At 33.7% G+C, this 22376-nt stretch overlaps 10 protein-coding genes across 10 annotated transcripts; 5 read left to right on the top strand and 5 right to left on the bottom strand.

Annotated features, from left to right (window-relative positions):
* The first annotated feature begins 486 nt into the window (after positions 1 to 486).
* On the top strand, positions 487 to 4716 carry BX664DRAFT_102646 (rRNA-processing arch domain-containing protein). Its single transcript, XM_051539669.1, has 11 exons — positions 487 to 840; positions 909 to 1163; positions 1238 to 1442; positions 1530 to 2024; positions 2088 to 2380; positions 2446 to 2571; positions 2651 to 2801; positions 2863 to 3455; positions 3545 to 3738; positions 3921 to 4417; positions 4496 to 4716. The coding sequence occupies exons 1-11, from the start codon at positions 523 to 525 to the stop codon at positions 4546 to 4548; spliced, it is 3180 nt and encodes a 1059-aa protein (XP_051401665.1). The 5' UTR covers positions 487 to 522; the 3' UTR covers positions 4549 to 4716.
* Positions 4717 to 5044: 328 nt separating this feature from the next.
* Positions 5045 to 7717, top strand: BX664DRAFT_329178 (WD40-repeat-containing domain protein). Its single transcript, XM_051544738.1, has 7 exons — positions 5045 to 5353; positions 5424 to 5686; positions 5756 to 5876; positions 5972 to 6430; positions 6532 to 6639; positions 6708 to 7511; positions 7596 to 7717. The coding sequence occupies exons 1-7, from the start codon at positions 5087 to 5089 to the stop codon at positions 7626 to 7628; spliced, it is 2055 nt and encodes a 684-aa protein (XP_051401664.1). The 5' UTR covers positions 5045 to 5086; the 3' UTR covers positions 7629 to 7717.
* Positions 7718 to 7936: 219 nt separating this feature from the next.
* On the top strand, positions 7937 to 11422 carry BX664DRAFT_294810 (uncharacterized protein). The gene is made up of 14 exons (XM_051542121.1): positions 7937 to 8197; positions 8284 to 8344; positions 8463 to 8474; positions 8548 to 8649; positions 8726 to 8801; positions 8857 to 9084; positions 9145 to 9221; positions 9303 to 9575; positions 9670 to 9745; positions 9815 to 9989; positions 10058 to 10497; positions 10579 to 10703; positions 10768 to 11029; positions 11093 to 11422. Exons 1-14 carry the CDS (start codon positions 7986 to 7988, stop codon positions 11299 to 11301), a joined length of 2328 nt encoding a protein of 775 aa, XP_051401663.1. The 5' UTR covers positions 7937 to 7985; the 3' UTR covers positions 11302 to 11422.
* A 26-nt stretch (positions 11423 to 11448) lies between these two features.
* On the top strand, positions 11449 to 12097 carry BX664DRAFT_329176 (uncharacterized protein). The gene has a single exon (XM_051544737.1). It carries the CDS (start codon positions 11598 to 11600, stop codon positions 11979 to 11981), a length of 384 nt encoding a protein of 127 aa, XP_051401662.1. The 5' UTR covers positions 11449 to 11597; the 3' UTR covers positions 11982 to 12097.
* Positions 12098 to 12650: 553 nt separating this feature from the next.
* BX664DRAFT_278024 (mitochondrial carrier domain-containing protein) lies at positions 12651 to 14021 on the bottom strand. Its single transcript, XM_051541388.1, has 4 exons — positions 13909 to 14021; positions 13568 to 13818; positions 12933 to 13476; positions 12651 to 12859 (listed from the first exon to the last, which is right to left on the bottom strand). Exons 1-4 carry the CDS (start codon positions 13991 to 13993, stop codon positions 12825 to 12827), a joined length of 915 nt encoding a protein of 304 aa, XP_051401661.1. The 5' UTR covers positions 13994 to 14021; the 3' UTR covers positions 12651 to 12824.
* A 165-nt stretch (positions 14022 to 14186) lies between these two features.
* BX664DRAFT_102556 (uncharacterized protein) lies at positions 14187 to 15190 on the bottom strand. The gene has a single exon (XM_051539668.1). It carries the CDS (start codon positions 15083 to 15085, stop codon positions 14405 to 14407), a length of 681 nt encoding a protein of 226 aa, XP_051401660.1. The 5' UTR covers positions 15086 to 15190; the 3' UTR covers positions 14187 to 14404.
* Positions 14890 to 15703, bottom strand: BX664DRAFT_329172 (uncharacterized protein). Its single transcript, XM_051544736.1, has one exon. It carries the CDS (start codon positions 15677 to 15679, stop codon positions 15200 to 15202), a length of 480 nt encoding a protein of 159 aa, XP_051401659.1. The 5' UTR covers positions 15680 to 15703; the 3' UTR covers positions 14890 to 15199.
* A 214-nt stretch (positions 15704 to 15917) lies between these two features.
* Positions 15918 to 17377, bottom strand: BX664DRAFT_357672 (P-loop containing nucleoside triphosphate hydrolase protein). The gene is made up of 4 exons (XM_051547977.1): positions 17318 to 17377; positions 17008 to 17257; positions 16846 to 16925; positions 15918 to 16761 (listed from the first exon to the last, which is right to left on the bottom strand). Exons 1-4 carry the CDS (start codon positions 17364 to 17366, stop codon positions 16055 to 16057), a joined length of 1086 nt encoding a protein of 361 aa, XP_051401658.1. The 5' UTR covers positions 17367 to 17377; the 3' UTR covers positions 15918 to 16054.
* A 143-nt stretch (positions 17378 to 17520) lies between these two features.
* Positions 17521 to 20124, top strand: BX664DRAFT_329163 (major facilitator superfamily domain-containing protein). Its single transcript, XM_051544735.1, has 13 exons — positions 17521 to 17837; positions 17889 to 17968; positions 18028 to 18092; positions 18151 to 18272; positions 18363 to 18406; positions 18466 to 18517; positions 18578 to 18639; positions 18714 to 18766; positions 18828 to 19046; positions 19111 to 19175; positions 19261 to 19289; positions 19380 to 19689; positions 19791 to 20124. Exons 1-13 carry the CDS (start codon positions 17678 to 17680, stop codon positions 19979 to 19981), a joined length of 1452 nt encoding a protein of 483 aa, XP_051401657.1. The 5' UTR covers positions 17521 to 17677; the 3' UTR covers positions 19982 to 20124.
* Positions 20125 to 20167: 43 nt separating this feature from the next.
* Positions 20168 to 22199, bottom strand: BX664DRAFT_329145 (glyoxal oxidase N-terminus-domain-containing protein). Its single transcript, XM_051544734.1, has 4 exons — positions 21990 to 22199; positions 21889 to 21917; positions 21353 to 21815; positions 20168 to 21275 (listed from the first exon to the last, which is right to left on the bottom strand). Exons 1-4 carry the CDS (start codon positions 22169 to 22171, stop codon positions 20282 to 20284), a joined length of 1668 nt encoding a protein of 555 aa, XP_051401656.1. The 5' UTR covers positions 22172 to 22199; the 3' UTR covers positions 20168 to 20281.
* Between the last annotated feature and the right edge of the window lie 177 nt (positions 22200 to 22376).

Here is a 22376-nt window from a genome sequence, read left to right as displayed (position 1 = left end):
AAGAAACAATGAAAAAAAGGACCTTACATTTTCTACAAAAAAAAAAGTGATGACAAATAATGTAAAAAAAAAGAACAGGTTTTGCTGTTGAGAACAATCAAATTATTGATTTAGCTATGATCATTAAGAAGACTATAATAAAGAAGAAGAAAGCTTCTATTGATATCATCCATCATCCATCATCCATCATCAATGTGTTTTGGCATATTCTACCGAGATCTCTGGAGTGATATCTAAAAATGTAGTAATGCGACATGCGTTTTGGGAAAGACCAATATTTTATTTTATAATATCACGAAAAACATTTTCTTATGACCCGACAAAAAACTTTGAAAACATTGTAAAACTGAACAGAAAATAGAAAAAGAAAGCATATTGAGCGCTTTTTTAAAGTTTCGTAATGCATCAGAAAAAAAAACGTGACGATGTTTGCAAAAAAAGAAAATGGGTCAAATTTTTTTTTTTTGGCACTCCACTTCTTTTTGTCTTTTCTTTAGCCTTTCTTATCCATATTGTCAAACCATGTTTGATGAAAACACAGACTCTCTTTTTGATGTCTTTTCAGGGAAACCAGTGGACGATCAATTTAGTGATTTTGAAGAATCTGATACCGAACAATCTACTCCAGTGAATGACCACAAACGTCCAAGAGATCCTTCACCTGTTACTGATGCTCAAGAAGAAACTGAAATCAAACGTCTTCGTGCTGAAGACGCTACTCATGCTCAACCTATTGTCGCCGATGCTTTTGAACAAGAAACTTCAAGACAAGTCACCAATGTTGCTGGTTTACAAGGAACAACTGCTACCCAAGATGCTCAACTCGTTCTTAATCACCAAGTAAGAACAAAGAAAAATTAAAAAATATTCTTTTATATATATTTTTACTTAAAAAGATATTTATTTAGGTCCGTCATCAAGTCGCTCTTCCTTTAAACTATGACTATAAACCTATCTCTGAACATGTTCCACCTGAAGATCCTGCTCGTAGTTATCCTTTTACTCTCGATCCTTTTCAACGTGTTGCTGTCTCTTCTATTGAACGAAACGAATCTGTCTTGGTATCTGCTCATACATCTGCCGGGAAGACAGTAGTGGCGGAATATGCGATCGCTCAATGCTTGAAAAACAAACAACGTGTGATTTACACATCTCCTATCAAGGTAATATTATTATACAATAGATAAAAAAAAAAAAAAAAAAAAAAAAAAACTAAATCATCTTTCTTCACTTTTAGGCTTTGTCCAATCAAAAGTTTCGTGAATTCACTGAAGACTTTGGTGATGTAGGATTGATGACTGGTGATGTTACTATTAATCCTGAAGCATCTTGTTTGGTCATGACTACTGAAATTTTACGATCAATGTTATACCGTGGTTCTGAAATCATTCGTGAAGTAGCCTGGGTTGTTTATGATGAAATTCATTATATGCGTGATTCAGGTAAGAAAATCAATAAAAAAAAATCATTGGATCATTTCATTATTCATATTTTTTTTTTTGGTTTTATTTTTTGGATAAAAATATTAGAACGTGGTGTGGTATGGGAAGAATCTATTATCCTGTTACCTCATGCTGTCCGATATGTGTTTTTATCTGCAACCATTCCCAATGCTATGGAATTTGCTGAATGGATTTGCAAGATTCACGAACAACCTTGTCATATTGTGTACACCGATTTTCGACCTACTCCTCTACAACATTATTTATTCCCAGCGGGTGGCGAAGGTATTCATTTAGTTGTAGATGAAAAAAGTGTATTCCGTGAAGACAATTTTATGCGGGCCATTGGTGCTATTAGTGAAAACCAAGCGGATGATCCAAGTGGTATTGCTGGTCGTGGTGGACGTGGCAAGAAAGGTCCTAAAACAGCGAAAGGTGGTGCGAATGATGCTCCATCTGATATTTACCGAATTATCAAGATGATCATGATGAAGAATTATCACCCTGTCATTGTGTTCAGTTTCTCGAAAAAGGAATGTGAAGCCAATGCTCTTCAATTATCCAAACTTGATTTTAATGATGGTAAGAAAACAAAAGAAATAAATAATTCATGATTTTATCTCAATTTTTTTTTTTTTTGGATAGAAAATGAAAGTGCAATGGTATCACAAGTATTCAACAATGCCATTTCATCCCTTAGTGAAGATGATCGTCAACTTCCTCAAATTCAACAGCTACTTCCTTTACTCAAACGTGGTATTGGTGTCCATCATGGTGGTCTTCTTCCAATTATGAAAGAAACTATTGAAGTACTTTTCCAAGAAAATTTGTTAAAGGTGTTGTTTGCTACGGAAACCTTCTCTATTGGATTGAACATGCCTGCAAAAACTGTAGTATTTACAAGTGTCCAGAAATTTGATGGGAAGGCAACACGATGGGTAAGTCATCATGATATAATTTTTTATATTTATTCTTATCATTGTATTTTTGGATGAATTTGTAGGTTACTTCCGGTGAATATATTCAAATGTCAGGTCGTGCAGGTCGTCGTGGTCTTGATGAACGTGGTGTTGTCATTATGATGATTGACTCTAAAATGGAACCGGCAGTTGCTAAAGGAATGGTCAAGGTAATTCTATAGGAAGGATAGAATAAAAAAAAAATAGATAAGGCTCATCTTTATCTTATGATTTATTATTATTTATTAGGGTGAATCAGATCGTATGAACTCGGCATTCCATCTCAGTTACAACATGGTCCTTAATCTTCTTCGTGTGGAAGGCATTAGTCCTGAATTTATGTTGGAAAGATGTTTCTATACCTTTCAAAACGACGCAAACATTCCAAAATATGAACAAGGCAAGTGGATGAAAACAACTCTTTATAAGTTAAGACTAACCTTTTTTTTTTGTTTATTTAGAACTGATGCAATTAGAACAACAAAAGAATGCCATCAAATTTGAAAATGAAGAAGAAATCAAGTCCTATTATGAAATCCGACATCAAATCGATACATTTACGGAAAATATTCGTGAAGTGATCAACCATCCAACATATTGTTTGCCATTCATGCAACCTGGGCGACTAGTTCACATTAAACACAACAATCTCGATTTTGGATGGGGTGCTGTGGTCACATATAATCGTGCTATCAACAAAGGAAAACCAAAAGATGACCCAACTGCAACATACTATATATTGGATGTTTTACTCAGCTGTACTGTAGATAGTTCTCTTTCCAAGGATGCTCAAGGTCGATCAGTTGGTATCCATCCTCAAGATCCCACTGTCAAAGGTAGTATGATGATTGTCGTTCCTGTTTTACTCAATACTATTCATGGTATCAGTCATATCCGTTTGAAGTTACCAAATGATATCAAGAGTCGTGATGGTCGAGCTTCTGTCCAAAAATCTATCAAGGAAGTTCATAAGCGCTTCAAGGATGATTTACCACTCCTAGATCCTATTCAAAACATGGGTATCAATGATCCTGTATTTAAGAAACTTGTCAAGGTAAGAAAGCAGAAAGAAAAATGGGGAAAAAAGAAAATAGTAAACTTTTTTTTAATTTTTTATACATTCTTTTTTTTTCAACGTAATAGAAAATTGTCATCCTGGAAAAACAATTAACAAGTCATCCTTTATCTGAATCTGAAGAATTACCCAAGATGTATGAATCTTATGTATCCAAAATGAAGATCGTTAACGATATCAAGAACACGAAGAGAAAGATCACCGACGCTCAAGCGATTGTCCAGTTAGATGAACTCAAGAGTCGAAAACGTGTAATGCGAAGGTAACATTAGAAAGAAAGAAAAAAGGAAAAGAAAAGAGAGAGAGAGAGAGAGAGAGAGAGAGAGAGAGAGAGAGAGAGAGAGAGAGAGAGAGAGAGAGAGAGAGAGAGAGAGAAATGATGCTGTATTGACTTTTTCTTTAAAAAAAAAAAAAAAAAAAAAAAAAAAAAAAAAAACTTTATAGACTTGGATTTACTACCTCAGCAGACGTTGTGGAAATGAAAGGTCGTGTTGCTTGTGAAATCAGTACAGGCGACGAATTATTGTTGACGGAAATGATGTTCCAAGGTGTATTTAACGATTTGAAGGTGGATCAATGCGTGGCACTTCTTAGTTGTTTCGTGTTTGATGAAAAGGTGGAACTCAAAGCCAAATTACAAGATGAATTAGCTACGCCTTTACGACTGATGCAAGAAATGGCTCGAAAGATCGCCAAAGTCTCGATTGAATGCAAGATGAATCTAGATGAAGATGAATATGTGACTAAATTCAAACCTGAATTGATGGATGTGGTATATGCATGGTGTCAAGGTGCCAAATTCTCACAAATATGCAAAATGACAGATGTCTATGAAGGGTCTCTTATTCGTATCTTTAGGCGATTGGAGGAACTTTTACGACAAATGGCTTCAGCTGCAAAGAGTATTGGTAACACAGAATTAGAAAACAAGTTCTCTGAAGGTAAAAAAAAAAAAAATTAAAAAGATAAAGAAATGAAAGAATATGTATCTATTATTAACGTTTTTGTTTTTCTCTTAGGTATTAATCGAATTCATCGTGATATCATCTTCGCTGCCTCCCTTTATTTGTAGTTTAATTATATATGTAGATTATTCAAACCGCATTCATTCTTACTTCTCACACTCATATTTTATTATACAAATTATCCCCCTTTTTTTTCTCTTCTTTGTCATTCAACTAGCATTGTTTTCTTTTCTATTTTATTCTTTCAATAAATCTTTTTATTCTTTTCTTACCTTCTTTTTTTTTTTTAAAAAAATAGATGCGTGATCTAATAGAAATGTCTATAATAGATGATGAATTCTTGTCAATTATAATGATATTTACCATTGTCTTATCTACACTTTACTTCAATAAATAATATATAAAAAAGATGGTGATGATCATTTACTACATTTCCTTTACTGTACCTGAATATTCGATATCATAACTCTAGTCTATTTCTTGTTTGATTGGATCGATTTCCAGAAGCAGACATTGGTGTGACTCGTGGATGGCTGATATTCAAAATTCTCTCAACATGTTTTTTTTCGCTCTTCTGCAAACTTTTCCTGACACAATTTTTTTTTTTTTCTTTCTTTCTCCTTTGTTGTAGTTATTCATAGAATTATGGGGAAAACGACCTTTGCACCTAATCCTGAAACATCAGCGGCCATTACCTCAGCAAGTACAGCCTCTGGAATATTATTATCTGGATTCGACAATAGTCAAGGAGCAGAACACTTTGCCTTGGTGACACATGGGTTAGATCGACATCGTCTTCGCATTTTCAATGTACGATCTGGCACTGTCAACAATGATTATACTGCAGAAGAGAAAGAACGTTTTACTTGTTTATCTTGGGGAAGTATTCATGACGATGGGGAACTCGGTCAGGTAAAGATCATACCAAAAAAAAAAAAGAAAAGAACCTTACTTGACCTCTTTTTTTTTTTTTTTTCTAAAGTTGAATAGTTCATTACGAAAACGAAAATCATCGTCTACAACCAAACAATCTTCAACATTGACAAAAGTAGTGATCTTGGGTACTCAATCAGGATCTATTCTCATGTATTCTTTGGCACATGGTGATATTGTCAAACGCTTGGAAAACGTACACACACAACCTGTAACGGATTTTACCTTGAATAAGGCTGGTACCAAAGGGTATTCTATTGGTGAAGACAATTATATTGTGGAATGGAATATTGAAGAAGGACATGAAATTATGTAAGAAATTTGACACTGTATTTAGAATAAAGATATCTCAATTTTTTTTTTTATCTTACTTTTATTTAGGAAATGGAAAGCTGATGCTAAAAATGTACGTCGTCTCAAACTCAGTCATAGTGAAACCAAGCTTGCTACTGCCGGACATACGATCAGTCTTTGGGATGTTACTGAACGAAAAGTGATCAAGGTAGGGTAGACGTCCTGAATATTTTATAAAGTAATTGAACACCAATGATTCATATCTTTTTTATTTTATTTTATTTTATTTTATTTTATTTTTAGAAATATACTGGCCATGCAAGTGCTGTATTGAATTTGGCTTTCTCTCAACAGGATGATGTATTAGTATCTATTGCTGAAGATGATCGATATATCAATGTATGGGATGCACAGGCCAACAACAATAATACCAGCAACATCACCGCTTTGACTTTGGAAGACAATGCTACTCATGTGCATTTTTCAAGTGTGGAACCTTCTCTTTTGGTGGTATCGGAAGATGGAACTTGTGGAATATGGCAAAATGCTTCTGCTACTCTTTCTGTACGTAATGGACCTCCTCGACGAAAGATAATGCGTGGTGCCATGACTCGACCTGCTGATACTACTATCTCAGTATTAGCTAGTCAAGATGATCAAACAAAAATTCCTATTTTTTCTGCAAGATTTGTGAGTGATTATAATGGTCGATCTGTTATGATTGCTCGTGGTTCCTCTATTAAACCTATGTTTGAAGTGGTGGTAAGTGGATTGGATAGAGTCTTTTTCCTCTTTTTTTTTTTTTTTTTTTTTTTTTTTGATTCATGATTGATTTTTTTTTTTTTTTTTTACTCTCTATTTAGCCTTATATCAATGAAGAATCTGGTGCTATTTTGGAGAACATTACTCTTTCAAGACAACTTATCACCAATTACTTGATTGATGATTCTTCGTTAGCTATTAGAAACTTGGTAAATCATATAAAACATATAGATGATATGACAGTTTATTTATAAGATTCCTTTTTTTTTTTTTTTAGAAAAAAACCAGCAAGTCATATGATGAATCCAAGGTCAATGTCGTAGGTAACACGGATTATACCATTCAAAATCCAAGTATGGCGGACAACAATGAGACATCTCCAGCAGAACTTACGATCGAACAAAAACTGGAAGCAATGGAAATGGCTAAAGAAAACGATGATGATGATGATACAGGAAATAATAAAATCAAACTCGACAAGTCCAGGAAAACACAACAAAAACAAACTTTGCCACTTAAAGTACCATCAGTACAATCACTTCAAAATGCTCTTGTACAAGCTCTTCATTCAAATGACAACACTTTATTGGAAGGATGTCTCAGTTATAGGAATCCCGATATTATTGCCACCACAGTACGAAGATTGCCAACTTCCTATGTCATACCATTGTTAAGACGATTGATTGAACGATTCCAAGGAAAACCTAGCCGAGCACAAGATGTTTTATGTTGGATTCAACCAGTGTTACAAATTCACACAGCTTATTTGATGACAGTGCCTGATCTCGTGGGCAAGTTATCCAATTTCTACCAAGCCATTGATACCCGACTCAGCGTACTTCCCAAATTGATGGCTTTGAATGGTCGATTAGACATTGTCAATTCACAAATTGATTCTCGAACTCATAAGCTTGGATCTCTTAGTCAACATACCAATAGAGATGAAAAGCCTAGCACTGTGTATGTGGAACAAGTATCGGATGATGAAGCTGAACAAATGGATCAAGATGATGACGATGATTCAATGGATGATATGGAACTTAGTGAAGATTTGGATGATTCTGATGATGACGCTTTACAGGTATAGTTTATTTATTATTTTTAAATTTATATATATATATATATATATAATGGATGAACTAATAATCTCTTGTTTTATAAATAGATGGATTCCAATATTGAAAGCGAAGAGGAATAATTACATAGATAGATATTTACATTCATACGTTTATTTGTTTTATTATTATTATTATTATTATTTTACTGCATTGAATTTCTGCATATCCCAATAAAATTTCATATTTTTTTTTTATTTTACATTCAAGATTTACTGCTTTGAGTGCATGAGGCTAAATCGGGTGTTACAGAATGAATTGCGTTTATCAAACGAATCACGAAGGGCTTTTTTTGGCGCGAAAAATGGGCTAAGGTGAAAAATTTGAACTTCAGTTCGCTACAAATTAAAAAAAAAAAGCGCCTTTTTGAAACCGTTCCTTTTTTTTTTTTCCTTCTTTATCTTTCTTTTTTTCTTTTTTCATTATTACTATTATTTAACATGCATAGTCTACATTCTATGACCCACCGTCTTAAAAATAAAATCATTAGTAGTGTACACGAACTTACTGGTCAACTTTTAGAAGAAAGTACACCAGAAGAAGAAGAAAATGAAATTGCCAGACTTGCTAAAAGTCATCGTCATGCTTCGTTTGCTCCTGTTCGTCATGATGCCAAAGTGAAATATTTTGTGGATGGACATGACTATTGTTGGTAAGTTTTTGTTTTTTTTTTATCCTTTATCTGGTGAGTTCGTTCCTTATTTCACGTGTTTTTCTCACTCTTTTTTTTTTCTGTAGGGCTGTTTCTGAAGCTATTGAACATGCAAGGGAATCTATTTTTATTGAAGATTGGTGGTTGGTAAGTAACCTAGCAAAAAAAAAAAAAAAAAAAAAAGTATATGGTATTTGGGCAATAGAATATAAATGTTTACCGACTAGCCTTTCTCTTACCTTTTTTTTTTTTTTTTTTTGGATAGTCACCAGAATTGGTAATAACCATTTTTTTTTTTTTATTTTGAACACAGTAGTTCCAAAATACTTACTATTTATTAAACGTATTAGTATTTGCGTAGACCTCCTTCCACATATCCAGAATATCGTCTAGATGCTCTTTTGAAACGTAAGGCTGAACAAGGTGTTAAGATCTTTATCGTTGTCTACAAGGTAAGTTTATTTTATATATCTTAAAAAAATAGAATCATTATTCATCTCCATTTCTCTTTTTTTTTTTTTTAATTAGGAGGTGAAACAAGCAATGACTTTGGATAGTCGATATACTAAGGATGCATTACAAGGACAACACGAAAACATTGTTGGTAATATATATATTGGATCTTTATTTGTTCTATATCTCACTTATTTTTCTACTAGTTCTCCGACATCCAGATCATGAAGTCGGTGGCACCTTCTTTTGGTCTCATCATGAAAAGTTTGTGGTTATAGACAATCATATCGCATTTTTAGGTGGTATCGATCTTTGTTATGGTCGTTGGGACACTCATACTCATCCACTTGCAGATACTCATGGAGGTATCACTGGTTTAGAAATGTTCCCTGGTCAAGACTACAGTGATGCTCGTGTACGGGATTTTGAAGATGGTAATAAAAAAGACCATTAACTCAATGTTGAAACTTGTGAACTTACTCTTTTATATATAGTGAAAAATTGGGATAGGATGTTAATTGACAAAACAACTATACCTCGTATGCCTTGGCATGATATGTCTCTATGTGTGGTAATATAAGAAATATGATTACAGAAAAGAAAAAAAAAAGAGATGTCTATTACTAAAATGAAATTTTATCTATTATTATAGATTGGTGAACCTGTATTAGACGTGGCACGACATTTCTGTGATCGATGGAATTTCGTCAAAAGTGTGAAAGCATTTGACAAATCAAAAGTTCCCTTCTTGCAACCTCCTGTAGGTGGATTCAGTCAACGGCAAACATTCAAATCACCCATCTCTGAAGGGCTTTTACGATCAAGATCTACTCGTTTCCGTCATGCTACTCGTGGTGTTCGTGGTACATGTCGTGCTCAAGTGCTTCGTAGTAGTGCCAACTGGAGTTCTGGTATTCCCTTGGAGGTAACATTAATCATATATGGAAAAATAAAGTGCATCTCATGTCTGTCTTGTTTTTTATTTATTATTATTATTATTATCATTCTCATTAAAATAGCGCTCCATTCAATCTGCTTATATTTCTGCCATTTCTGAAGCTCGCCATTATGTATACATTGAAAATCAATTCTTTAGTAAGTAAATAATCAAAAGATATCTTTTTGACTCACTTCTTTTTTTTTGGTTTCTTCTGTCATACACAGTTACAACTACTGAAGATGACCCTAATTATATCATCAAGAATCAACTTGGAACTGCCATTGTCAATCGTATCATTCGAGCCCATGAAGAAAATGAAAAGTTCAAGATATTCATTGTTATACCATGTATACCTGCCTTCCCTGCTGATTTGGCCACCAAGGCTGCACGAGATGCAAAGTAAGTGAATTTATTGAATGTTATGGCATGTTAATGATGGTTTTTTTTTCTTTCACTAATTGTTTTAGGGCTGTGATGCATTACCAGTACACTTCTATCAGTAGAGGTAACAAAAGTATCTTTGAAAAATTACGACGAGCCGGTGTGGAACCAGAAGACTATATTCGATTCTACAGTTTACGAAGTTATGACCGAATTCATCGAAAAAAGTTGGAAGAAATGATGGCCCGTGCTGCTGGATATTCTGCGTCATTATCAAGTTTGATGGAAGCCGACGTGGATAGTACTCATATACCTGGTACAACTGAACAACATGCTGAACATTCATTCGATATTGCATCTGACTCTATTGCCTACCATGCTATGAAAGGAGGTGATATCCATCAAGAACCTTGGTTATCTGATACTCGATTTACATCTCATCGTAACAAATCCACGGATAATGAGGAAGCATCTTCTTATGTGTCTGAAGAACTTTATGTTCATGCCAAGCTTTTGATTGCTGATGGTAAGTGTATAAACAAATGAAACAATAAAAGAAAAAAAAAGATGAGATGTCTGACCCTTTTTTCTTTTTTTTTAATGACAGATCGGCTTGTGATTATGGGATCAGCCAATATCAATGATCGTTCTCAATGTGGTGATCGTGATAGTGAAATTGCTTTACTGGTCGAAGATCAAGATCATATTCCCTCTCAAATGAATGGACATCCCGTAAGAACAAAAAAAAAAAAATTGAAGAAATGATATTTATTTATTTATTTTATTTTTTTAATAGTACCAAGCATCACGATTTGCTGCTACATTAAGACGACAACTCTGGAAAGAACATTTAGGACTACTTCCACATCAACACTTGACGGAAGTGACAGCCGCTATGTTGCCATTACCTGTACCACAGTTAGATGAAACTGGAACGGAAAAAGATTGTATGGTGATGGATCCCTTACATGAAGATACACTTAGACTATGGATCAACACGGCTCGAATCAATACCGAAGCTTTCCGTCATGTATTCCATTGTGTGCCTGATGATAATGGTAAGGATAGAATAGGATGATAGAGATTATTTATTTATTTATTTATTTATTTATTTTGAGTAGTACGTAATTTTGAACAATACAAAGCATTTTATCCCGAACCTTCATTGATCAATATTGGCCATGTATGGAATCCTCAAATGACCACAGACGAAATTCGATCACATCTTGCCAACATAAAGGGTCATTTAGTGGAATTCCCTACTCACTTTTTGGAAGAAGAAGATCTCAAGGCCGATGCACTTACTCTCACTCTTGAATTGTACACTTAGTTTAGTGTGTATTTTTATGTATTACCTATCTTTATAATATATATATATATATTATATCTGCCATTTTTATCCATTTTTATAATTAAAAATAAAAAGTCATGCTGCGCAATTCTTTTTTTTCTTTTTTTTTTTTCAGGAACAGGGAGGGTGAACTCCGAAGACCAGGTCTGTTATATGAAAAAGCATGAGGCTGTGAATCAGGTGGTTTGATTTAGCTTTTTCTTTTTAATATTTCTTGATTTAAACCCACACATACTGTCTCTCTCTCTCCTTTCCTTTTTATTTTCATTTTTTATATGCCTCGATTATTTCCATTCACCCGATCTCTTTTAGCAGTACCGACCAGCCATCATGTATTGGAACGTGCATTTCTGCCATCAATATCCATCATCACTAAAGCCCCTCGTCATTTCTTCTCCACCAGCAATCAACAACGGGTACATCACTATACAAAGACAAAGACTCATGACCAAGATAACTACTATTACTATGAACAGGTGACGGAAAGCACTGTGCTTGGCTCCTTTCCTCGACCTAATCTCAATCCTACTTTACATTATACCTTGTTCACCACTGCATCTGTTGAACCTCCTTCCGCCAACGATAAAAACAAGAAAAAGAAGGCTAAAAAGTGCGTCTATTGCCTTGGTCCCCATACATCCGAAAACTGTCCTTGCTGATCCTACCTATTCCATTTTTCCAAAGAAAACGAAGATTCAATGTGTTTTGTTTTTTTGTATTGTTTTATTCGAAATATTTATGTCTAATATCTATAACTAGTCAGTCATTTCCAACCAATAAATTTTATGTTTGTATATTGTATAGCGAAAAGCTTGTTCACACTCGTCCGTCGATGGTAATCATTGTTGTCGTTGTTGTTGACTATCTTCAAGCACTTCTCTCTACGCCTTAGATACACGAGCACGTCTCTTCTTTTGCTTTGCCTATTTTCCAATAAAAAAAAAAGATGAATACATTGATAATAATAACGACATGAAACAAATACGGTTTTATAATGGTGACACTGATTGATTTACCTTGAGTTGTCCTTTGAGTTTCGCTGTTTTATTGGCCTTTGTAGATGCTTCACGAATGGTATTCAAACCAGTAGCGGTCATGGAAGACGTCTTGAATCCTGTTTGAAGTAAACTTCGAGTAAAAATAGATAACATATTGTGATTTACAAAATGAAAGAAAGGAAAAAAAAAAAAAAAAAAAAAAAAAAAAAAAAAAAAAAAAAAAAACTTCTAGTGTTGTTGTAGTGACTTTCCCAAAACAGTCAGCGGACTTTTTCGAACTATACCTCATGATTCCCTATGCAACAGAAAAGGCTGATAGCTTTCATATCATCAAGGAACAAACAATCAAATATATGTATATTTATTAAACAATCAAAGTACAAAAGAATATATATATAAAAAAAAGGGTATCTGGAATCATTCTCTAATACCACAACCCCTCTCTCCCACATATCCACATCAACATCATCACTTTTTCAATTTCAGTAAATAAACTATATAAACTTAATTGGTTCCAAACAAGGCACGGAAATAATCACCTATAAAAAAAAAAAAAATGAAACAATAAATTAAATTCAATCATCTCATCTAAAATATATATCTGTTCATTACCTAAAGCGACCATACAAAGAGTTTGCCACATACCGAGACCAATACGAGGCAAAGCACCACGATAGAAACCTTTGATACCATTGTTTTGATGAATCCATTGAGCAGCCTTGATGATGGTCATTTTTTCAGGACGACCAGCTGTTTTAACTTGACTTTGCATTTCAACACGGATGACTTCAATAGGTTGATTCCAACAGGATAATGCACCACCCACCATGGATGCCAGAGCTTTATCAGTAGCCGTAAGTTTCTTGGTTGCTTCCGAAACATCACCATATCGAGCTTTAGCAATCGCTTCTTGTGTGAATCGCGTAATTCCAAATCGTGAAGCCCAATTGGTACATTGACGTAATGCCACAGCGTTCACACCCTTGTTGATCCCAGCAATGCCTTCACGTTTGAAGATATCAGCTGCAATCTTGAAAGTGGATTCCTTCACTGCTGATTTATGTCGTGTTACTTCCACTGTTTTCATAAACGTACAAAATCCCATGGTTGAATATGCTTGAGCTATCCCTCCTGCCATACCACCAATAATACCAGCCTATTTAAAAAAAAAAAAAAAAAAAAAAAAAAAGGTAAGAAAAATCTACATATTTATTTATTTTTCACACCCTATGATGATTTTTTTTTACCATGAAAGGAGAAGCACCAGCAACAAGAGCACGATATTCGAATTCAGAGGCAGTGAAGAGTAAAACAGCACCTTTAGTAGCTCCTTCAATCCAAGCCCAAGGAATCAAGCCTTGATAAAATCCAAAAATACCACCTCGACTATAGACCGTAGATAGAGCTTGTACTAGTGATTGTCCTCGATTAGCTGCTAATTGCGTTTTCACCACTTCAAAAGGCTGACCTAGTGTAGAGACTTCAAACAAGTTCAAACCTATATATTATGACCAAAAAAAAAAAAAAAAAAAAAAAAAAAAAAAAGAGTAAAGATGGCGTATAATATATATTTATAGAATTGCTTTACTTGCACCAATGGCCAAATTAGTATAGGATACAGGTTTCTTTTCTACTTGTACTTGTTGATTGGGTCCAGTCACTAGAGCTGCCATGATATAAGAAGAAAGATAGTAAAAAGTGAAAGAAAGAAAAAGAAAAAAAAAAAAGAAAAGAGGAAAGAAAAAAAAAACAAAAAGAAAAAGGGGGTGCAAGCTTCAAAAAAAAAAAGATTAAGGGGGTACTCTATTCATACTTTTTTCCCACCGAAATTTTCAATGTGCTACACTAAAGATTCTCCATGTGAATGAAAAAAAAAAATCATATCATATCATGAATGAATGAATTGACAGGACATTTTAAATAGAGACGCATTGATTCATCAAAGAATAATTTATACTCCATCATCATAAATCATTCATTTTTATACTGATTAAAAATAAGTTTATTTCTTCACTTTCCATATTGTAAAAAAAAAAAAAAAAAAAAAAAAGGAAACACCAATAAAATATATATGATTTTATAAATTAATAATATATACAGGCAGGATCATCTCCAAAACTACGATGTCGCCGAAGTGGTTTTTGTAAAAAAGGATCTTGTATCAAATGAGTGGAGGTCGGTCGATGATAGTAATTCATGGGAAGTACACGAGGCCTTGATATCATCATGGGAGGCGCATATGGACGTAAACATCTTGATGGCTGTCTCTTGGAGGACAAAGTAGATCGACTTTTATAATATATCGGTGAGTATCGCATATGTCGGTATGGGGCTTCATCCTCCTCCTCTTCTTCTTCTTCTTCATCATCATCATCATCATCATCATCTTGCTCTAAATAAGATGAATCTTGTGAATCGTCATCATATTGTTGCTGTCGCTGACTTGGATGAACAGGTGCAAACAAGAAGGATGGATGATACTGATGCATGCTTGAGTTATCGTATGGATGATTCATTGAATGGTTGTTGCATTGATCCAAATAAACATCATCATCATCATCGTCATCATCATCATCGTCATCATCATCATCATTGTCGTTGTCATCATCATCTTCATTGTCATCGTCTTGGATATAAGATGGTGTTGACCGTTGATAAGATGTGTAGGATCCATTGGAAGATCGTTTGTTACTAAAGGAGGTATCTGGACAGGATGCAGATAATTGGTTGATTTTTGCTTGATTTGCTTCAATGGTTCGTAACATTTGATCTTCTAATTGACGTCGTTGTTCTTCTCTGAGAGCCCATGCTTCACGTTCACGACGAATTTCCTTCAACTGTTGTTGTAAAACATGAGCTAAAAAAAAAAAAAAATGAATCTACCCTTTTTTTTTTTCATGATCAAACTTATGTTTTACTATTTTACCATGATCCTTATTGTCTTGATGATGATCCATCACCAGAGTTTTTTCAGTCCGATCAGCATTCAAGATACGCCAAGTAGGAGCCATTGCCTTTTTGGGTGTTGGCATATGAAGGCAAGAGAAGTCATGGGTTGTTGATGAAGGAAACGAATCACCACTATTATTTGCTGCGGTACTTGGAGTTTTATTTCTAATCGTCAATGGAGCATCGATGAAGGTGGGTTGCTGTCTAATAGGAGAAGGTGGTTGTTCCATAGGTCGAACTCGAGGGTAACCAACAAAATCCAAAATATCACAAGGTGACTTGGCACGAGAGAACATGGGTGGGAATGGCTGTGCTAATATACCAGAAGTATCAAGATCCGTGGTTGACATTCGTTGAGCATCTTTTCTACGTAATTTTTGTTTCGTTCGAAAGATCTTGGATAAAGCCATGACACTGTAAAAGAAAAAAAAAAAAAAAAAAAAAAAAAAAAAAAAAGAAAGAGAAACAGAAACAGAAAAAAAAAAAAACGGAGAAAGGAAATCAATTGTTTATGTATCTATTTGTGATCAAAACCGGTATTACCTTTTTCATTCAAACTGAAAACAACAAACCCATTTTAATGGATTTTAATTGTCACACACCTTTTTATTTCTTTCTTGATTTGATTATATATAAAGATAAATGATTTGTGAAATAAAATGAGCAGATGGTTCTTTTTTTCTTATTATTAGTTAAGTATATGATCCTAAGTTTAAATATTGCATTGACAATGATAATATGATGGAGGGGTATTTTATTATTATTCAAGAAATATTATATATAAACTATTGTTCTAAATGATCTAATTCTATTTTTGATCGAATACCTCGTTCATCTATAGTAATTTCACATCCACGCCTTGGTACCAAAGAAGAAAATTCCACCAAGAGAGCCCTTCTAGTAGGTTGACCATCCATCATCAATGACCTTGCCATTCGAATTCTTGTTGTCACCGAGTTAGACCAAGTCATACCCAAGATAGGTTTCTTTGCTAATGATTGAATAAACATTCCTATTCTGGTCATATGATCGCCTTCCAAGGTAATATCCAACCAATCTTTCATACTTGAAGGTAAATATCCATCACTATTTTGTTTTCTTTCCCTGTCATCTATGATAATATCAGATACTTGATTGACAACCACAATAGCTATTTGATATTCATGAGCCAATTTCTTCAATCGCCATCCTAATTCACATATTTCTTGTAAAGTATCAAATTGATCCATCCGTTGTTGTTCCGTACCACATCCACGATAAGCTGATCCAAGAGAATCTATCACCACCAAACGAATCTTTTTTTGTCTTTCTAATAACACAGGTAATTGATAAGCAATGCTACGAAAAAATGCCTCGGTTGTTGGTACATACATGGTATGTATGGCTTCAGTCATCTTGCTCGGTAATAAGTTGTATTGTTTCCCAAACCATGTCGCTAGTTGATGACATCGATTAGATGAGAATTTTCCTTCATTGTGAATATACACTGCCTCTAAAAAAATGACAAGAAATATAATACATTTTGATATTAAAAAAAAATCATGTTCGTTTTTTTTATTCTTTTCTTTTTTCTTACCACTGCCTAATCCACCAAGATGAATAGGTTGTTGTACAGTAAAACAGAGTTGAAGACATAATTGAGTTTTTCCAGAAGAACTTTTTTTTATGTAGTTGGGTTTCATAAAAAAAAGAAGAAAGTCAATTAAATAAAATAAAATAGAATGATTTTTTTTTTTACCTTTCGCCAACAACTTCAGTGATAGATCCAATAGGTATTCCTTTACCAACAATATCATCAATGTGTGGATCTTGTGTAGTCACATAAGAGTCTTGAAGAGAGAGCATATTAGTATATTGTTGTTTAGCACAATATAGTTCATGTGAGGCTGCATTATAAAGTTCGTTTGTTTGAGTTGGTGTGATTCTCAGCATACGTGAAGCGTCTAAAGGTAATAGAGATAAAAGAGTTTGTGCATCTTCTATATTATCTTTTTTTTAAAAAAAAAATAAGATTAGTTAAGAAGAAGATGAGAAATAATTCTATTTACTTTTTTCCAAAGCATCTTGAATATTCCACTGTTGAATCAATCGTTCCATGAATACCAATTAAAAAAAAAAAAAAAAAAAAAAAAGAAGAATGAAAAAAAAAGTCGCGTCTTTAGTATTACATTTGGCGCAGACCAATGAAACGTGATCATTCAGTTTCAGAAACTCAGTGCATGAGAGCACTCTCTTTTCCTTTTTATTTTTTTCTCTCTTTCTTTTCTTTATATTTTTTTATTTTATTATTTTTATTTGCACTAGCATATGGATTTCCGCCGAACTTATCATAGTATACCAACAGGTATTTTTTAAAAAATAGATTTCTTTTTCTTTTTTTTTCACTTTTATATATATTTCTGTACTTGATGGATACTTCTTTTTCTTCTTCTTCTTCGTACCCAAAAGATCCTCCTTTGAACAATGAACTTCAATTGGAACCAAAACTAGTTAAAAAGTTGGATACTAGATTATTACCTTTTCTTAGTTTAATGTACCTCTTTTCCTCATTGGATCGCTCAAGCTTAGGTAATAATAGATAAAAGTTTTTATCTTATTTTTTTTAACTTTTGTTTATAGGAAATGCTGTCTTGGATAACTTTGAACAAGATGTTCATATCACACCTGATCAATTCAATACTTGTGTTACTATTTTTTATGCAAGTCAGCTGAATATTTATCATAACACTTCTCTGATCCATCTTTTTATATTTCTCAGGCTGGATTTCTATTATTCCAAATTCCAAGTAATATTCTTTTGAAACGATTCACTGCAAAGAAATGGTAATAATGAGAAAAAAAAATGACTTTTTTATTTTTCTAATCTAATCTTTCATAATAGGTTACCTTTTTTGATGTTTGTATGGGGTGCCATAGCAACTCTTCATGCAACAGTTTCTAGTTTTGGTCAATTGATGGCAATGCGCTTCTTTTTGGGTTTATTTGAAGCAGGATTTTTTCCAGGTAATATAATAGATATATATATATTATTCCTTAGAATAAATCATTCATGAAACTATTCTATTGATATATATATATATATATATATATTAGGTGTAATCTACTTTTTAACTTTATTTTACAAGAAAAATGAAATGGTAAGATATCCATTTTCATCCTACTTGTATTCATATAAAATCACTTTTTTCTTTTTTAGGCGACAAGAATTGCTCTGTTTTGGGGATCAACAGTAGCTGCTCATGCTTTTGGTATGGATCATCATTAGTAAACATCCTTATTTATTGATTATTTATTTATTTTTTTTGTAGCCGGTGTTTTAGCTTATGGGATTCTACAATTACGTGGTTCAGGAGGTCTCTCCGGTTGGCAAGTAAGTATAGACAAGAATCATGTTTTGAAAATTCAATTAATCTTGCCTCTATCTATTTCATCTGGTGATCATAGTGGCTCTTCCTGATTGAAGGTATTCCGACTATGGTGATAGCTATTATTGCAGCGTAAATAATAGATAAGAAAAAAAAAAAAGGAGGATCAAACACTAATTATTGTTATTATTAGATTTTATCTACCTGCATCTCCTGATACTTGGAATATGTTGACAGAAGAAGAACAAATAGTGGCGGTACGAAGACTGGAAGCAAGTCAACCTCATACAACATTAGGCGATCTAGATGCTTCCAACAAGAAACAAGCTTGCAAGGCCCTAACAGATTGGAAAGTGTGGACGTGGATGATCATGTTCTTTTGTGGAAGTGTTCCAAACACAAGTATATCAAAGTAAAGATTTTATATGCTACTTGATCCACCGCTAATCATATTATTTTTTTTTTCTTGAATCAAGCTTTCTTCCATCGATTGTCAAGGGGATGGGTTATGATGACAAACTTTCAGCTAATTTAATGTCAGGTAATAATTATTCATAAAATGAAATAAGGTTTGTTTGACACTTCATAATAATGATCAATCTTCCTATCTTCTTTTTTTTTTCTAGCGCCACCTTACCTATGTGCTGTTGCTGTGGTAAGATTGAGTCATCTATCAAATCAGGATAAACCTTCTTCAAAAAAAAAAAAAAATTGTGATCTTACATTTTCTTTCTTTCTTGTATAGATGATTGCCTTCGCATACTCCTCCGATCGATTCAATGATCGTGCTTATCATGCCGTAGCAGGTGCTCTTATATGTTTGGTGGGATATATCCTTTTGGTGACACTAGTGACTCGATCTTATCTTTATGCAGGTGCTTGTATTGCAGTATCTGGGATCTTTGTGATTAACCCTGTGGTTAATGCCTGGTTGACAAGTAATATTGCTCCTGATATGAAAAAGAGTGTGGCAACAGCTATGGCGGTCAGTGCCAACAATGCAGCTGGTTTGGTGGGTTCCAATATTTATCGATCATCTGATTCTCCTCGTTATGGTAAAAAAAAAAAATGTAGACAATGCAAAGTATATTTTTCAGTATATGACATCAACTTACTTTTTTTTATTCCTAAACATATATATTATTATTATCATTAGTATTTGGTCACACCATCAATCTCGTTTTTCTCTGTGTCTTTGTTATCTTGGCAATGATTCAAAGATCGTTGTTGATCCGTGTCAATAAACGTAAACTAGGCAAGGTAGAAGAACAAAGAATGGTAGCTACGACCTTGGATGATCTTACACTTGATGGTGACGAAGCTTTGGATTTTGTGTATAACCTATAGGCATTGATTGTTATGATTAGTTTCATTTTTATTATTATTTTATTTCTTTGATTCCCCTCCATTCAAATAAACTTTTTTTTTTTTACAAATATCAGCATGACCTCATGATGATGATGAAGAGGATGATGATATCTTCACTTCAAAGTTAGTTATTGGAAAGAATCAAATTCAAAAAGAATATCCAGATAGGATTAAAAAAAAAAAGATTTATTTAGTTACGAAGATGAATGAGATAGAATATAAAACAAATGATGAGAGGAAGGAATAAATAAACTAAAAATGGAATAATTGTACAGAAAGCTAAATGGCCAAGTCATTGATATCGTTTTCAACAAATATTTCTACTCCTTCAGAAGGAACACCATTATAAAGCACGATCAAGAAACCAGCACCAGGAGGGAAAACAGATGGACGAGGAGGAGCTTGAATTTTTAAAGATTGCATATCATCGGATAGTTGATGGGTAAGATAAACATAGCGTTGTGACATATGCATGGAATGAGTACTAAAACCAGGACGTAACAGAGCCACTTTGACTTCTTTAGCACCGTTTGCGGCAGCAACAAGATCACCACCAATATTAAGAAGAATATCGAACGATTGATCATAAACCACAACACGAGGTACATGGGAAACCAAAGGTCGAGTAGCTGATTTGAAAAGATAAGGAGGTGAGTAATATTCCACACGGAATTCGGTAGGATATTCAGCATCAATGTTAGGAGGGTCGACGTTGTTTGATCCAGCAATCCAGACTTGACCATTGGGTAGAGTCAATGCAACAGAATGATACATACGAGCGATATCGGTATTTGCTAATCCAGTTGTCCAACGATCACCATGAGGTTTCTTTGAGTCGTAAATAATAGGATCAAAAGTGGGATCATGATTGCGTCCATTGTAGCCAGCCCATCCACGTTGACAACCATTGACCCAGAGAATGGAACCATCAGCCAAAATCACACCATCAGGCATCAATCGAGGGTAAACAAAGGTATCCATTTCCCATTTAGGTTCTTCATCACCCAAATTGATTCTTCCACAAGTAGCATCAGCTTTGGCATTTTTCTTCATATTTTCTGATCCACCACACACTAGGATTTCTACATTATAATCATTTGCAGGATCCAGAGGAAGCATGACTGCACCTCCAGTTAATGGATATGATCGTACCATACCAGGAATATCAGGAAGTCTCTTAACCACACGATTATTGTTATAGTCAAAGATCATTGATTGTCGATTGGCAAATATAAATAAATTTCCATCAGGTAAGGCAAATACAAAAGGATATCTATTAAAAAAAAAAAAAAAAAAAAAAAGAACCATAAATATATCATCACGACTGTTTTTATATCTTATGTATTTTACAAATTGAAGGGCATTGTTTCATTCAAAAAAGGCATATGGATTTCACGCCCATCACCACGAGGAGGCCAGAATTCATAGGAAGGTACATTGATTTCATCACGATTGACAGCAGCACCTTTAGTGGAACCACCAATAATAAAGATATCTCCTTCAGGTAATTGTTCTACAGTTGGATACCATCGATTATTTGTCATATGACCAGTTTTATATTCAGACCATTCACATAAGTTATCCATGCAAGGAGTATAATGTCGAATAGATTGCCAGCCTGGTTCAGCTTTCCATGTTCGTCCACGTCGTTCACCACCACCTGTACTAACAAATGAACCATTTCCCAAGAAACCACCAGCTGAACAAAATGTATTTGTTTCCAAAGGTAAAGTACGATATGTATCTGTTGTTAAATCATATTCCACTGAGAACGCACTTTGTCCAGAATCAAACTGAGCCTCATTCCATTCAGCTATTTATATAATATATATATATATATATATCAATTGAGACGAAAAAAAAAAAGGTATTTTTTTTTATATTACCTTTGTCGATCACTAAAATCTTCTTTTCACTAAAGTATATATATAAAAAAGATAATTGAATTAAAAAAAAAAAAGAAACATTGAGAAATAAAAATACTTACTTCAAAAGTACAGCATGCATTGCAGCTACTCCTGTTCGTCCTCTTTGTTCCATTTTACCAGCCTTTGCAAAAGGAGAGATCACTTGTTGAGAGGATGACATCCATGCAAAAGGAGAATCTTGAGCTTGTGAGAAATAAAGGTTAGCCAAAAAGGCCAAACCAAGGAATGGTGATATTTTCATTACTAGTAAAGAATGATAACAAAAAAAAAAAAAAAAAAAAAAAAAAAAAAAGAGGAGTTCAGTTTTATTAACAAAAATATAATTTTATGGGATGATTTTCTCAAGATAAAAATAGATTACTCAGCCAATCAAAACAAAGGATTCTATTATACTCTATAATAAAAAAATGATATTAAAATGAAAAGATTTGAATAATAACAATAAA

This window comes from Halteromyces radiatus (assembly GCF_025201355.1).
Source record: "Halteromyces radiatus strain CBS 162.75 chromosome Unknown BX664scaffold_3, whole genome shotgun sequence".
Taxonomy (NCBI): Eukaryota; Fungi; Mucoromycota; class Mucoromycetes; order Mucorales; family Cunninghamellaceae; genus Halteromyces; species Halteromyces radiatus.
Note: the sequence above shows the minus strand (reverse complement) of the source record. Positions and strands in the feature narration are given on the sequence as shown.